This window comes from Rutidosis leptorrhynchoides, chromosome 2 (assembly GCF_046630445.1).
Source record: "Rutidosis leptorrhynchoides isolate AG116_Rl617_1_P2 chromosome 2, CSIRO_AGI_Rlap_v1, whole genome shotgun sequence".
NCBI classification, from domain to species: Eukaryota; Viridiplantae; Streptophyta; class Magnoliopsida; order Asterales; family Asteraceae; genus Rutidosis; species Rutidosis leptorrhynchoides.
Genome location: NC_092334.1, coordinates 265,462,974 through 265,477,005, shown reverse-complemented (window position 1 = coordinate 265,477,005; position 14,032 = coordinate 265,462,974). Strand labels below are relative to the sequence as shown.

At 33.4% G+C, this 14,032-nt stretch overlaps 1 protein-coding gene across 1 annotated transcript; it reads right to left on the bottom strand.

The window, feature by feature from the left end:
- Window positions 1-12,486: 12,486 nt before the first annotated feature.
- On the bottom strand, window positions 12,487-13,614 carry LOC139888660 (uncharacterized). The gene has a single exon (XM_071871654.1). The coding sequence runs from the start codon at window positions 13,612-13,614 to the stop codon at window positions 12,487-12,489; it is 1,128 nt and encodes a 375-aa protein (XP_071727755.1).
- Window positions 13,615-14,032: the final 418 nt, after the last annotated feature.

Below are 14,032 nucleotides of genomic sequence, written 5' to 3'. Positions count from 1 at the left end.
TTAAATGTTCTTACAACATGTAAATATTAGTTACCAAGCTATTAGGGAAGATATGCAAGGTGGTACAACTCAACGTAGAATATATTTTAAGTACTTGCGTCCATGGCGTAAAACATAAAATGCATGTATTCTCATCCCAAAATATTTTTAGAGTTTAAAAATGGGACTATATACTCACGGTAGTAAAAGTATATTAATAATAAGTTTTCAGCTTCTTAAAAATATGGCCGTTGTCCTTGGATTCACGAACCTATAACAATAATAATGATTCAGATAATAATACGACATGTGAATAAAATAAAACAAGTTCATAGAATACTTATATATTAATTTTTAACATTTTTATGTTAGTAGTCCTAAATAGCCCGAAATGTCCAACAGTCCAATAATCGGTATATATATATTCTTAGAATTACCCCATGGCGTATTGTATACGTATTGTCTTTGCATCAACCCAGAGACGTATTGTATATGTATTGTCTTAGAATTTATCAAAATGTATTGTATACTTATTGTCTTAGGATTTATCAAAACGTATTGTATACTTATTGTCATGGAATGTACCAAGATTATTATATATATATATATATATATATATATATATATATATATATATATATATATATATATATATATATACAATCTCGAAATTAACTAATATTATAATATTTTGTTATACTAATGATAACATGTCCAAATATATATAGTAAAAGTTAGCAAGGATATGGTTAATATAGTTTTTACAATATAAATTTCGTCCATACAACGTTAATTTTAGCAGATTTTCTTTTGCTCGCCAAATATTAATTACAACTCCGTTTAAAGTGAATCAAATTGATATGGTTTCATAATGAACTATAGTATTTAGAAATAAACTGAAAAATTAGTGGTTTATAGTCGGAGTTACAGGTTACAAGTCATATTTGAAAGAGGTAGTCATTTCCGTCGAAAAACGACATCTTGATAACCATTTTGAAAAACATACTTCAACTTTGAGTTTAACCATGATTTTTGGATATAGTTTCATGTTCATAAGAAATATCATTTTTCTTAGAAGAACAACTTTCAAATCAAAGTTTATCATAGTTTTTAATTATCCAACCCAAAACAGCCCTCGGTTTTACTACGACGGCGTATGTCCGGTTTTACGGTGTTCTTCGTGTTTACAGATTTTAAATCATTAAGTTAGCATATCATATAGATATATAACATGTGTTTAGTGGATTTTAAAAGTTATGTTAGAAGGATTAACTTTATATGAGAACAAGTTTAGAATTAACTAAACTATGTTCTAATGATTACAAGTTTAAATCTTCGAATAAGATAGTTATATATATATATATATATATATATATATATATATATATATATATATGAATCGAATGATGTTATGAACATCATTACTACCTCAGGTATAGTAGTTAAACCTACTGGAAATGATGAGAAAATAACTTGAGCTTCAAAGGATCTTTGATGGCTTGGAAGTTCTTGAAGCAGAATCATGACACGAAAACAAGTTCAAGTAAGATTACTACTTGATTTAAGGTAGTTATGTTTATAGGAATTAAACCAAAGATTGAATAAGATTATTACCTTGATTAAGAATGAAAAGTTACTGAGATTAGATGGAAGTTCTTGATCTTTGATAACTTGTTGGATTGGATTAAAAAGATTCGAAGTAATCTTGCAACTTCTTGATTTTAGGTTGTTTTTATGATAATTAAAGCTTGTAATTGAAGCTAAATGATAGGGGAAAATACTTGGAGATGATCAAGTATGAAGTTAGGAGTATTTTGAGAGAGAATTGGGAGTGTAAGTATGAGAAAATGGAATGAAGAAATGGTGTGTATGCATAAAAACGTTTTTAGTTTATAAAGAAATAAAAGATTCCTAATTTTGTTTTCTTGTTATAATTCATGCTACTTGACAAATGGTTGGTTCCACATATTCCTTAATCATTTAAGTCTGCTAAGGAGCAGATTTTTATTGGTATATACCAATAGTAAATACATCTAGAAGCTGGGTATAATACGAATGCAAATACCGAGCGAATACGAGTAGAATTCTTAATGAAAACAAATGGGAATACAATTGTGATTATTTTTGTTAAGTAAGAGTGTTTTGATATATGTATTGAAGTCCTTCAAATGTGTATTAATACATCTTAATACACTATATATATATATATATATATATATATATATATATATATATATATATATATATATATATATATATATATATATATATATATACATTTTAACTGAGTCGTTAAATCATCGTTAGTCGTTACATGTAAGTGTTGTTTCGAAACCTTTAAGTTAACGACCTTGTTAAATGTAATTAATCCCATTGTTATTATATCTAATGGGATGTTAAATTTGTTATATTATCATGATAATATAGTGTGTTAATATATCTTAATACGATATATAAATATTAAGACGTTGTTACAACGATAATCGTTACGTATATATATCGTTGAAATCCTTAAGTTAGTAGTCTCATTTTATGTATATAGTTCATTGTTAATATACTTAATGAGATACTTAATTATTATTTCATCATGTTAAATATATATATATAAGTATATATTATCGTATTATTTTCAAGTTATAACGTTCGTGAATCATCGGACAAGTTGGGTGGTCACACGTTTACATAAAATTCGTTTCAATTAATCAATTCTTAAAAAGTTTGATTGCTTAATATGTTGGAAATATTTAATCATGTAAATATTAATATTGTTCAATATATAATCATGGAAAAATCCGGGTCATGACAGTACCTACCCGTTAAAGAAATTTCATCCCGAAATTTGAAGTAATACCTATTCAATGGGTGGTGTTTGTAAACAGTTGTGGATATTTCTGTTCCATCTGGTCCTCTCTTTCCCAAGTAAACTCAGGACCTCTTCGAGCATTCCAAAGAACCCTAACTATAGGTATGTTGCTTTGCTTGAGCCGTTTGACTTCACTATCCATGATTTCGACAGGCTCTTCTATAAAATGCAGTTTCTCGTCGATTTGGATTTCTTCAAGAGGAACAGTGAGATCTTCTTTTGCAAGGAATTTCCTTAGGTTCGAGATGTGAAAGGTATTGTGTACTTCAACAAGTTGTTGTTGTAGCTTAAGTCAATAAGCCACCGGTCCAATACGTTCGATGATCTTGTATGGTCCTACGTATCTTGGGTTCAATTTACCCCTCTTACCAAAGCGTATCACACCTTTCCAAGGTGACACCTTTAACATAACCATGTCATCAACCTGAAATTCTAACGGCTTCCTTCAAACATCAGCATAGCTCTTTTAACGACTTTGGGCGGTCTTCAATCTCTCCTTGATTTGCAAAATCTTTTTAGTAGTCTCCTGTATGATCTCGGGACCAGTCAGTTGTCTGTCACCTACTTCGTCCCAACAGATAGGGCATCTACACTTTCTTCCATAAAGTGCTTCGAATGGTGCAGCATTAATACTCGTATGATAACTGTTGTTATACGAGAATTCTGCCAATGGTAAATATTTATCCCATCCATTTCTGAAATCGATCACACATGCTCTAAGCATGTCTTCAAGAGTCTAAATGGTCCTTTCACTTTGCCCATCGGTCTGAGGATGATATGCAGTGCTCATATCCAGACGAGTCCCTAGAGCTTCATGTAGTGATTGCCATAACCTTGACGTAAACCTACTGTCGTGATCAGATATAATGGAAATAGGTACTCCATGTCTTGAAACAACTTCCTTCATGTATAATCGTACCAATTTCTCCATCTTATCCATTTTCTTCATAGGTAGGAAATGTGCAGATTTGGTGAGACGATCGATAATTACCCAAATGGTGTCATAACCCCATGCAGTCTTTGGTAGCTTCGTGACAAAATCCATAGTAATACATTCCCATTTCCATTCAGGGATTTCTAGTTTTTGAAGTAAACCTGATGGTTTCTGAAGTTCCGCCTTGACTTTGGAGCAAGTCAAACATTCTCCAATGTATGTTGCAATATCAGCTTTCAAATTTGGCCACCAAAAGTGTACCTTAAGATCTTGATACATCTTTTTAGCTCCGGGATGTATCGAGTATCTCGTCTTATGTGCCTCATCCAAAACCAATTTTCTTAACCCTTAAAACTTCGGTACCCAAATACGTCCATTAAAATACCGGGTTCTGTCTTCTCGTATCTCAAGTTGCTTGACTAAACCCTTGAGCATCTCATTTCCAAAGTTTTCTTCAGTAAGAGCTCCTCTTTGAGCCTCCTTTATTTGTGTAGTCAGGTTTGTATGAATCTTCATATTCATTGCCCGTACTCGAATCGGGTCTCTTTCCTTCCTGCTTAAAGCATCTGCTACTACATTTGCTTTCCCGGGATGATAGCGAATTTCACAATCATAGTCGTTTATCAGCTCGACCCACCTACGTTGCCTCATGTTCAGTTGTTTTTGGTTGAAGATATGTTGAAGGCTTTTATGGTCAGTATACACAGTACATTTAACCCCGTACAAGTAGTGTCTCCAAATCTTTAATGCAAAAATCACTGCTCCCAATTCTAGATCATGAGTCGTATAATTTTGTTCATGAATCTTCAGTTGTCGGGATGCATATGCAATAACCTTCTTTCGTTGCATGAGAACACAACCAAAACCATGTCGCGAAGCGTCATAATAAATTACAAAATCATCGTTTCCTTTAGGTAACGATAGAATAGGCGATGTAGTCAACTTCTTCTTCAATAATTGAAATGCGGCTTCCTGCTCAGAAGTCCATTCGTACTTCTTCCCTTTATGTGTTAATGCTGTCAATGGTTTGGCTATCCGGGAAAAATCTTGAATAAACCTTTGTAATAGCCAGCTAGACCTAAAAATTGGCGTATTTGCGTCGGAGTCTTTGGGGTTTCCCATTTTTCAATGGCTTCAACCTTCGCAGGATCGACCTGAATTCCGTGACTGCTCACGATGTGACCAAGGAATTGTACTTCCTTTAACCAAAAGGCGCATTTAGAAAACTTTGCATATAACTGTTCTTTCTTCAACAGTTCCAGCACCAACCCTAAATGTTGCTCATGTTCTTGTTCATTTTTGGAATAAATAAGAATATCATCAATAAAGACGATAACAAACTTATCCAAATACGGACTGCATACCCAATTCATGAGGTCCATGAATACAGCTGGTGCGTTTGTCAGCCCGAACGGCATGACTAAAAATTCATAATGATCGTAGCGTGTCCAAAATGCGGTTTTCATAATATCTTCTTCTTTGACACGCAACTGATGATATCTCGATCTTAGATCGATTCTGGAGTAAACACGTGATCCTTGCAGCTGATCAAACAAGTCATGAGTTCTCGGTAATGGGTACCTATTCTTGATAGTTAAGTTGTTTAATTCGCGGTAATCTATACACATTCGGAAGGATCCATCTTTCTTCTTGACGAATAAAATTGGAGCTCCCCACGTTGAAGTACTCGGTCGAATGAATCCACAGTCCAGTAATTCTTGTAACTGGCTTTGTAACTCTTTCATCTCAGACGGTGCAAGTTTGTATAGAGCACGAGCTACTAGTGCAGCTCCTGGTACTAGATCTATTTGAAATTCTACAGATCTAAATGGAGGTAATCCCGGCAACTCTTCTGGAAAGACTTCAGAAAAATCTCTTGCCACAGGCACGTCGTTGATGCTCTTCTCTTTTTCTTTCATTTCGACTTTATTAACATGTGCTAGGATAGCATAGCACCCTTTCTTCAAGCACTTTTGGACTTTCAAGCAGCTAATGAGTTTTAGATTTGAGTTACCCTTCTCTCCATATATCATTACCGCCGTTTTATCCTTACGAGGAATGCGAATTGCCTTCTTGGCACACACAACTTCAGCTCCTATTTTGGACATCCATGCATGCCGACTATTACATCAAAACTTTCTAATTCTACGGGTATCAAATCAATTTTAAATGTTTCTCTGGCTAACTTTATTTTACAATCACGGCAAATTTTATCGGCTTTAATTAGTTTACCATTAGCTAACTCAATCATGTACTTAGCATCTAGAGGTAATGATGAACAATTCAATTTAGGTTAAAAGTCTCTACACATGTAACTTCTATCGGCACCAGTATCAAATATAATAGATGCTGATAAGTCATTAATGGTAAACGTACCTGTAACAAGCTCCGGGTCTTCACATGCCTCTCTAGCATTAATAACAAATGCTCTTCCCCGTGCAGGTCCATTATTCTTCTCTGGATTTGGGCACTGGCTTTTAATATGACCCTGTTTCCCACACCGTAACAAGTAACAGTAGCCAAGGCAGTTCTATTTGCATTGGTGGCAGGAGTCTTGGTGCCATTTGTATTTGTAACAGGAACTCAACAATCTTCAGCAAGATGACCCCTTCGATTACATTTGTTGCACACCACATTGCAAAAATCAGTGTGATGTTTGTGGCGTCTATTACATAAGGGATTACACCCTTTGTAACCCGAGCTTGAACCACTACCCGCACCTTGCGTGGTTTCCTGTTTCTTGAGAGATTGTTGCTGGTGACCTCGATCACGGTTTCCATCCCACTTTCTTTTGTTATCCGATACCTTGGCATCAGTATTTGATGCGTTCTTATCTAGGATGATCTGATCCATTAGCTCGTTTTCCATGGTGATAGCTTCATGAATTGTCTTGGGTTTGGATGCTGTAACATTGGCCTTGATGTTCTTCGGCAGACCATCTTTGTACAATTCAATCTTTCGCTCTTCCGTTGGTACCAATTCAGGACATAACAAGGCTAATTCCTTGAATCGCCTGTTATAGTTGGTAAGTTCCGTTTCGACAACTTTCGGATTTCGTAACTCGGCTTCCATCTTCCTAACCTCGTTCCTTGGGCAGTATTCATTGATTAGCATATTTTTCAATTCCTCCCAAGGAGTATCATATGCTTCATCGCCCCCTACAGCTTTTACATAGTTTTTCCTCCATGTAAGTGCACCATCCTGTAATGTGCATGAAGCATACTTTATCCGATCCCCTTCCGCACAACCACTGATTTTAAATACGGACTCTAGTTTTTAGAACCATCGGGTTAAACCGACTGATCCTTCTGTTCCACTGAATAATGAAGGTTTGCAACCTTGAAATGCTTTATATGAGCATCCAACATGAGGGTTTGTGTTGTTTGCTACTACTCTTGCCGCTTCGACCCAAAGCATTCGGTAGTTTATGCGTTGGTTGATAAGCCCCTCAATTTCTTGTTCCGTCATTCGATTTTATCGAGCCATGTTTCTTCAATAAACATATAAGATAATTAATCACATAGAATATTATAGATGTAGCAAGTAATTAATGGTACATCGCAGCATATTAATAATATGAACCAATTATTATAAAAGCATTTTCTTCTTATTAGCGTTTTATAATTGTAGCTCGGGTAATACCTACCCGTTAAAGTTCATACTTAATAGCTAGTACACAAATTAACTACTACAATCTTGATAATATTCTATCATGAAAAACTTAATGCATTAAGACTTAACGCGTATTCTTTTGGTACAATATTTTACAATAATTCAATACCACTATTTACATAAAACATATGTAAGATGAAATATAGCACATGATATATTATTATATAAGGCGTGAAGTCGAATAGCCGCAAAAACAGATTAGAAATGACGAGGCTTCCTTGGGAATTCAAAGAAATCTGGGAAATCATAGAATTTTCGCTTCCCTACTGTCAGAGTGCGTATTTCAGCGGTAAGTCTACGTTTTGGTTGGGGTTCAGTAGATGACATTTCTGTAGTATTGGTAAGACATGGTTAACTAGGTGTGGTAGTATCGGGAGCACTTGGTACAATAATTGTTTTATTGGTTTCTGCTTTTGGAATTTCTGGGTTGTCGATTATAGGTTCCTCTTCTGGTTCCTCTGGGAATTGTGAGTCTTCCAAAAATGCATCCGACTCCAGGTCATCATCGTCATCAGGTATATAGATGATTGATACACCTTCCTTCGGGTCATCGTCGTTATCAGATAAGTCGATGATTGGTACTTTCGCTGGAGATTCAACTTCGGAGTCGCTGAACGTGATAATGAGATTGGTGCTAGAAGTAGACATCTATCACACATTAACTACCACATTAGTAATATACCACATAATATTTACATGTTATAATATTTAATTTCCGACCAAAAATGATAAGTAATGGTTTTCAAAAACAAGTTCGGTCAAAGTCCAGACTCACTAATGCATCCTAACAAAAATCGGTCAGACACACTAATGCAATTTCTAGTTCGCTAAGACCTCTGCTCTGATGCCAACTAAAACAACTCGTCCATATTACTATAAACAAGGTACGTTATTCATTGGTCCCATAGCGAGGTATTTGACCTCTATATGATACATTTTAGAAAATATTGCATTCGTTTCATAAAAAGACACACCCTTATTATACATAATACATGTTTTAAACAAGTGGGTGATTATTTAAGAAATAATCCCTATAATACATCGATTTCCAAATACTACACACGTGACATAGCAGTCGAATATAATACATGACAAAGGTTTTATTGAATGCAATACTTCATTTAAACAAAAGCATGAGACTCCATGCACAGCTTGCTCAGATAATGCAACAGCGGAAGACTTTCTTAAGGACCTGAGAATAAACATGCTTAAACGGTCAACACAAAGGTTGGTGAGATATATAGGTTTAAAGCTAGCATCGATATAAATATAGACCACAAGATTTCATAGTTATAAATATTTCAATAAAGATATTCTATAAGTTGTTGAGCGCTTCGGTAACCATACTTAACCATTAATGTGGCATATTCCCTTTATTATGAAATCTCCCTACACTGTACCAAGTGTAGTAAAAACGAAGTACTATGCAACCGTTTACGATACTAGAGCGACTAGCCCGGTTGGGGTTGTCAAACCCGATAGATCTAACAATAGGATTCGCGCTTACATGTTCTTACAACATGTAAATATTAGTTATCAAGCTATTAGGGAAGATATGCAAGGTGGTACAACTCAACGTAGAATATATTTGAAGTACTTTTGTCCATGGCGTAAAACATAAAATTCATGTATTCTCATCCCAAAATATTTTTAGAGTTTAAAAATGGAACTATATGCTCACGGTAGTAAAAGTATATTAATAATAAGTTTTCAGCTTATTAAAAATATGGCCGTCGTCCTTGGATTCACGAACCTATAACAATAATAATGATTCAGAAAATAATACGAGATGTGAATAAAATAAAACAAGTTCATAGAATACTTATAATTTTTAACATTTTTATGTTAGTAGTCCTAAATAGTCCGAAATGTCCAACAGTCCAATAATCGGTATATATATAATCTTAGAATTACCCCACAACGTATTGTATACGTATTGTCTTTGCATCAACCCAGAGATGTATTGTATACATATTGTCTTAGAATTTATCAAAACGTATTGTATACTTATTGTCTTAGGATTTATCAAAACGTATTGTATACTTATTGTCATGGAATGTACCAAGATTATTATATATATATATATATACAATATCGGAATTAACTAATATTATAATATTTTGTTATACTAATGATAACATGTCCAAATATATATAGTAAAAGTTAGCAAGGATATGGATAATATAGTTTTTACAATATAAATTTCTTCCATACAATGTTAATTTTAGCAGATTTTGTTTTGCTCGCCAAATATTAATTACAAATCCGTTTAAAGTGAATCAAATTGATATGGTTTCATAATGAACTGTAGTATTTAGAACTAAACTAAAAAAGTAGTGGTTTATAGTCGGAGTTACAGGTTACAAGTCATATTTGAAAGAGGTAGTCATTTCCGTCGAAAAACGACATCTTGATGAGCATTTTGAAAAACATACTCCCACTTTGAGTTTAACCATGATTTTTTGATATAGTTTCATGTTCATAAGAAATATCATTTTCTCAGAAGAACAACTTTTAAATCAAAGTTTATCATAGTTTTTAATTATCCAATCCAAAACAGCCCCCGTTTTTCTACGACGGCGTATGTCCGGTTTTACGGTGTTCTTCGTGTTTACAGGTTTTAAATTATTAAGTTAGCATATCATATAGATATAGAACATGTGTTTACTGGATTTTAAAAGTTATTTTAGAAGGATTAACTTTGTTTGCGAACAAGTTTAGAATTAACTAAACTATGTTCTAGTGATTACAAGTTTAAATCTTCGAATAAGATAGTTATATATATATATATATATATATATATATATATATATATATATATATATATATATGAATCGAATGATGTTATGAACATCATTACTACCTCAATTATAGTAGGTAAACCTACTGGAAATGATGAGAAAATAACTTGAGCTTCAAAGGATCTTTGATGGCTTGGAAGTTCTTGAAGCAGAATCATGATACGAAAACAAGTTCAAGTAAGATTACTACTTGATTTAAGGTAGTTATGTTTATAGAAATTAAACCAAAGCTTGGATATGATTATTACCTTGATTAAGAATGAAAAGTTACTGAGATTAGATGGAAGTTCTTGATCTTTGATGAGTTGTTGGATTGGATTATAAAGATTGGAAGTAATCTTACAACTTCTTGATTTTAGGTTGTTTTTATGATGATTAAAGCTTGTAATTGAAGCTAAATGATGGGGAAAATACTTGGAGATGATCAAGTATGAAGTTAGGAGTATTTTGAGAGAGAATTGGGAGTGTAAGTATGAGAAAATTGAATGAAGAAATGGTGTGTATGCATAAAAACATTTTTAATTTATAAAGAAAGAAAAGATTCCTAATTTTGTTTTCTTGCTAAATAATTCATGCTACTTGACAAATGGTTGGTTCCACATGTTCCTTAATCATTTAAGGCTGCTAAAGAGCAGATTTTTATTGGTATATACCAATAGTAAATACATCTAGAAGGTGGGTATAATACGAGTGCAAATACCGAGCGAATACGAGTAGAATTCTCGATGAAAACAAATGGGAATACAATTGTGATTATTTTTGTTAAGTAAGAGTGTTTTGATATATGTATTGAAGTCCTTCAAATGTGTATTCATACATCTTAATACAATATATATATATATATATATATATATATATATATATATATATATATATATACATTTTAACTGAGTCGTTAAATCATCTTTAGTCGTTACATGTAAGTGTTGTTTTGAAACCTTTAAGTTAATGACCTTGTTAAATGTAATTAATCTCACTGTTATTATATCTAATGGGATGTTAAATTGTTATATTATCATGATAACATAGTGTGTTAATATATCTTAATACGATATATAAATATTAAGACGTTATTACAACGTTAATCGTTACGTATATATATCGTTTCGAAATCCTTAAGTTAGTAGTCTCATTTTATATATATAGTTCATTGTTAATATACTTAATGAGATACTTAATTATCATTTCATCATGTTATATATATATATATATATATATATATATATATATATATATATATATATATATATATATATATATATATATATATATATATATATATATATATATATATATATATATATATATATATATATATATATATATATATATATATAAGTTCATATATATATTATCGTGTTATTTACAAGTTCTAACGTTCGTGAATCATCGGACAAGTTGGGTGGTCACACGTTTACATAAAATTCGTTTCAATTAATCAAGTCTTAAAAAGTTTGATTGCTTAATATGTTGGAAACATTTAATCATGTAAATATTAATAGTGTTCAATATATAATCATGGAAAAATCCGGGTCATAACAATATAGAAACGGTGCAACATGCAATATTTCATTGTCATAATAGTAAAGTAATTTGGGAGGTGCTAAAGTGGTTCGAGATTTCGAGTGTGCTTTTGGGTTTCAACAATGCTTTTCGGGGTAATTCATCTTTTCAAACTTCGGATATTGGGGCTAAAGACTTGTGGATATCTTATTTGGAAGAATCGTAACAACAAGATCTTCAAAAATTCATGTTGGAATCCTCCGGTGGCGCTTAATGAGATCCAAGTGAAAAGCTTCGAGTGGTTTTCCAAAAGATGCAAGACTTTGACGATCGATTGGCATACTTGGCTAGTGGATCCAAAACGTCTAATAATATAAATGTCTTGTATGTCGTGTGAGTTATAAATTGGGTAGTTGATATTGTGTTGGATACTTCCTTAGCATCCACGTGTATCTTCTTTCCCATGTAGATAGTGTGCGGCTTTTTTGGTTGTGTTGGGGATTTCTCCCCATTGTATTGTACCTTTGCGTTTTTTTTCATATATACGTATAATGATTTGCCTTTCAAAAAAAAAAAAGTATACAGTACTATTTTCTATAAAAATAATAAATTTATAAAAATAAATTAGAAATACGAAGTTACCCAAACAACCCTTCATAGAAACAAAGCCGAAAAAAATACTAGTAACACAAATGAAAAAAATACTACGAGATAATAATAATAACAATATAAGTTTAGCTTTCCACAGACAATATTGAAGGAATGGCTGCCAAGTTAGGTTTATTTGAATCTCTTTGCTCTCTTTTAGCTGAAGATGGTTTACTGAACGCCCTCATTGGACTTGCTAGGGCCCACCCCCAGCTCTTGGTCCCTGAATGTTGCACCGATGACGTCAGTTTATCGGGTATGTTTTCATTACTGCTGACGTAATCATGGTTCGAAGAAGAAACCCAGTAAGATGATGATGATGAAGAAGATGAAGATGACGAAGTAATTATTAAACCACTAAATAAACCGCCGCACCTGACTCTTTCTTGACCCTCGTTAATGCCGAGACGTACGCCGGATACTTTTGCCTTACCTTCACGGTGAGACTCCACACGCCGGAGCGCGCAGTCACCAAATCCGGTTGAAATTCGATCAAAAAAGTCGCCGTAAAATCTTCGACTACCGCAACCAACGGATCTAGATCTGGATACTTTCCTGTCAGAGGAGGATTGACATGGGCTGTCATTTTCTTTCACCGCTACTGTGTCACGGGATCGTTGTGGAAATGAAGTTGTAGACAAGGTGTTCGACGAAATGTCTCTTTGTGGTTTTTTGGTTATTGAATATGAAGAAGTAAATGGTTTTTGTAAGTACCGAAATGACCAGAACCCACGTTTATATTGACTATTCAAATCATCTCCATTTTCAGAATCCATGTAATGCCTAGGTGTAGCATATGACTTGCTTCTTTTAAAAACAAGATTCTTGTCAAGATCCTTGTTTTTCTTCTTTTTTTGGCTAAGTAAGTAAAGTATTCTAGATCTGTTGTTACTTGAATAATGTGGTTGGTAATGAAACTCATTGCTAGTGCTATTGTTGTTGGTATTAGAGGAGGCTAATAGTGAAGGTGGGACGATACTGGAACACATTGCGGTCAAAGTAGTGATATTTGAGGTGGTGATATCAGATATAAGACATGTAGATGAAGAAGAAGATGATGGGAAAACAGTATTAGGAAAAGATGACGAAACCAATTTGCCTAATTTTTCTTGAAGACAAAAAGCACAAATACCAACAGCTGGTGTATTGTTCTTGAATGGATGCTTAGTACACAACATGCTACCATCTCCTGTATCATCTTCTAAGTCTTCCATTACTACAAAATTTCAAGTTTATAGCACAAACCCGTTATAAAGTATTGATTTTTAAATCTGTTCCCTGATCTTAATACTTATGATTTATAGTGTGTGTGAGAAATGTGTGATAGAGATGGAATTTGGAGGTCAAAGGGTAGAGTAAATGAAGAAGTGGGCAATCAAGTAGGGGTTGGGTTTGGGAGTTCTCAGAAACACGTGGTGGACTGACTTGATAGTATTATTAAAAGGATAGCGAAACCCTACAGAGTTATATAGTATACACATACGTACAGTCATACAGAGACAGAGTCTTCTATAGAGGGCAAACAATGTGTACAGTTTGTGTATGATAGTGATGGTGGAGTGAAGGAGAGATGTGATTTTATTAATATGAGAAAAGAATAGGTTGAGTATTAATCCAGCAACCAAAAGTGCT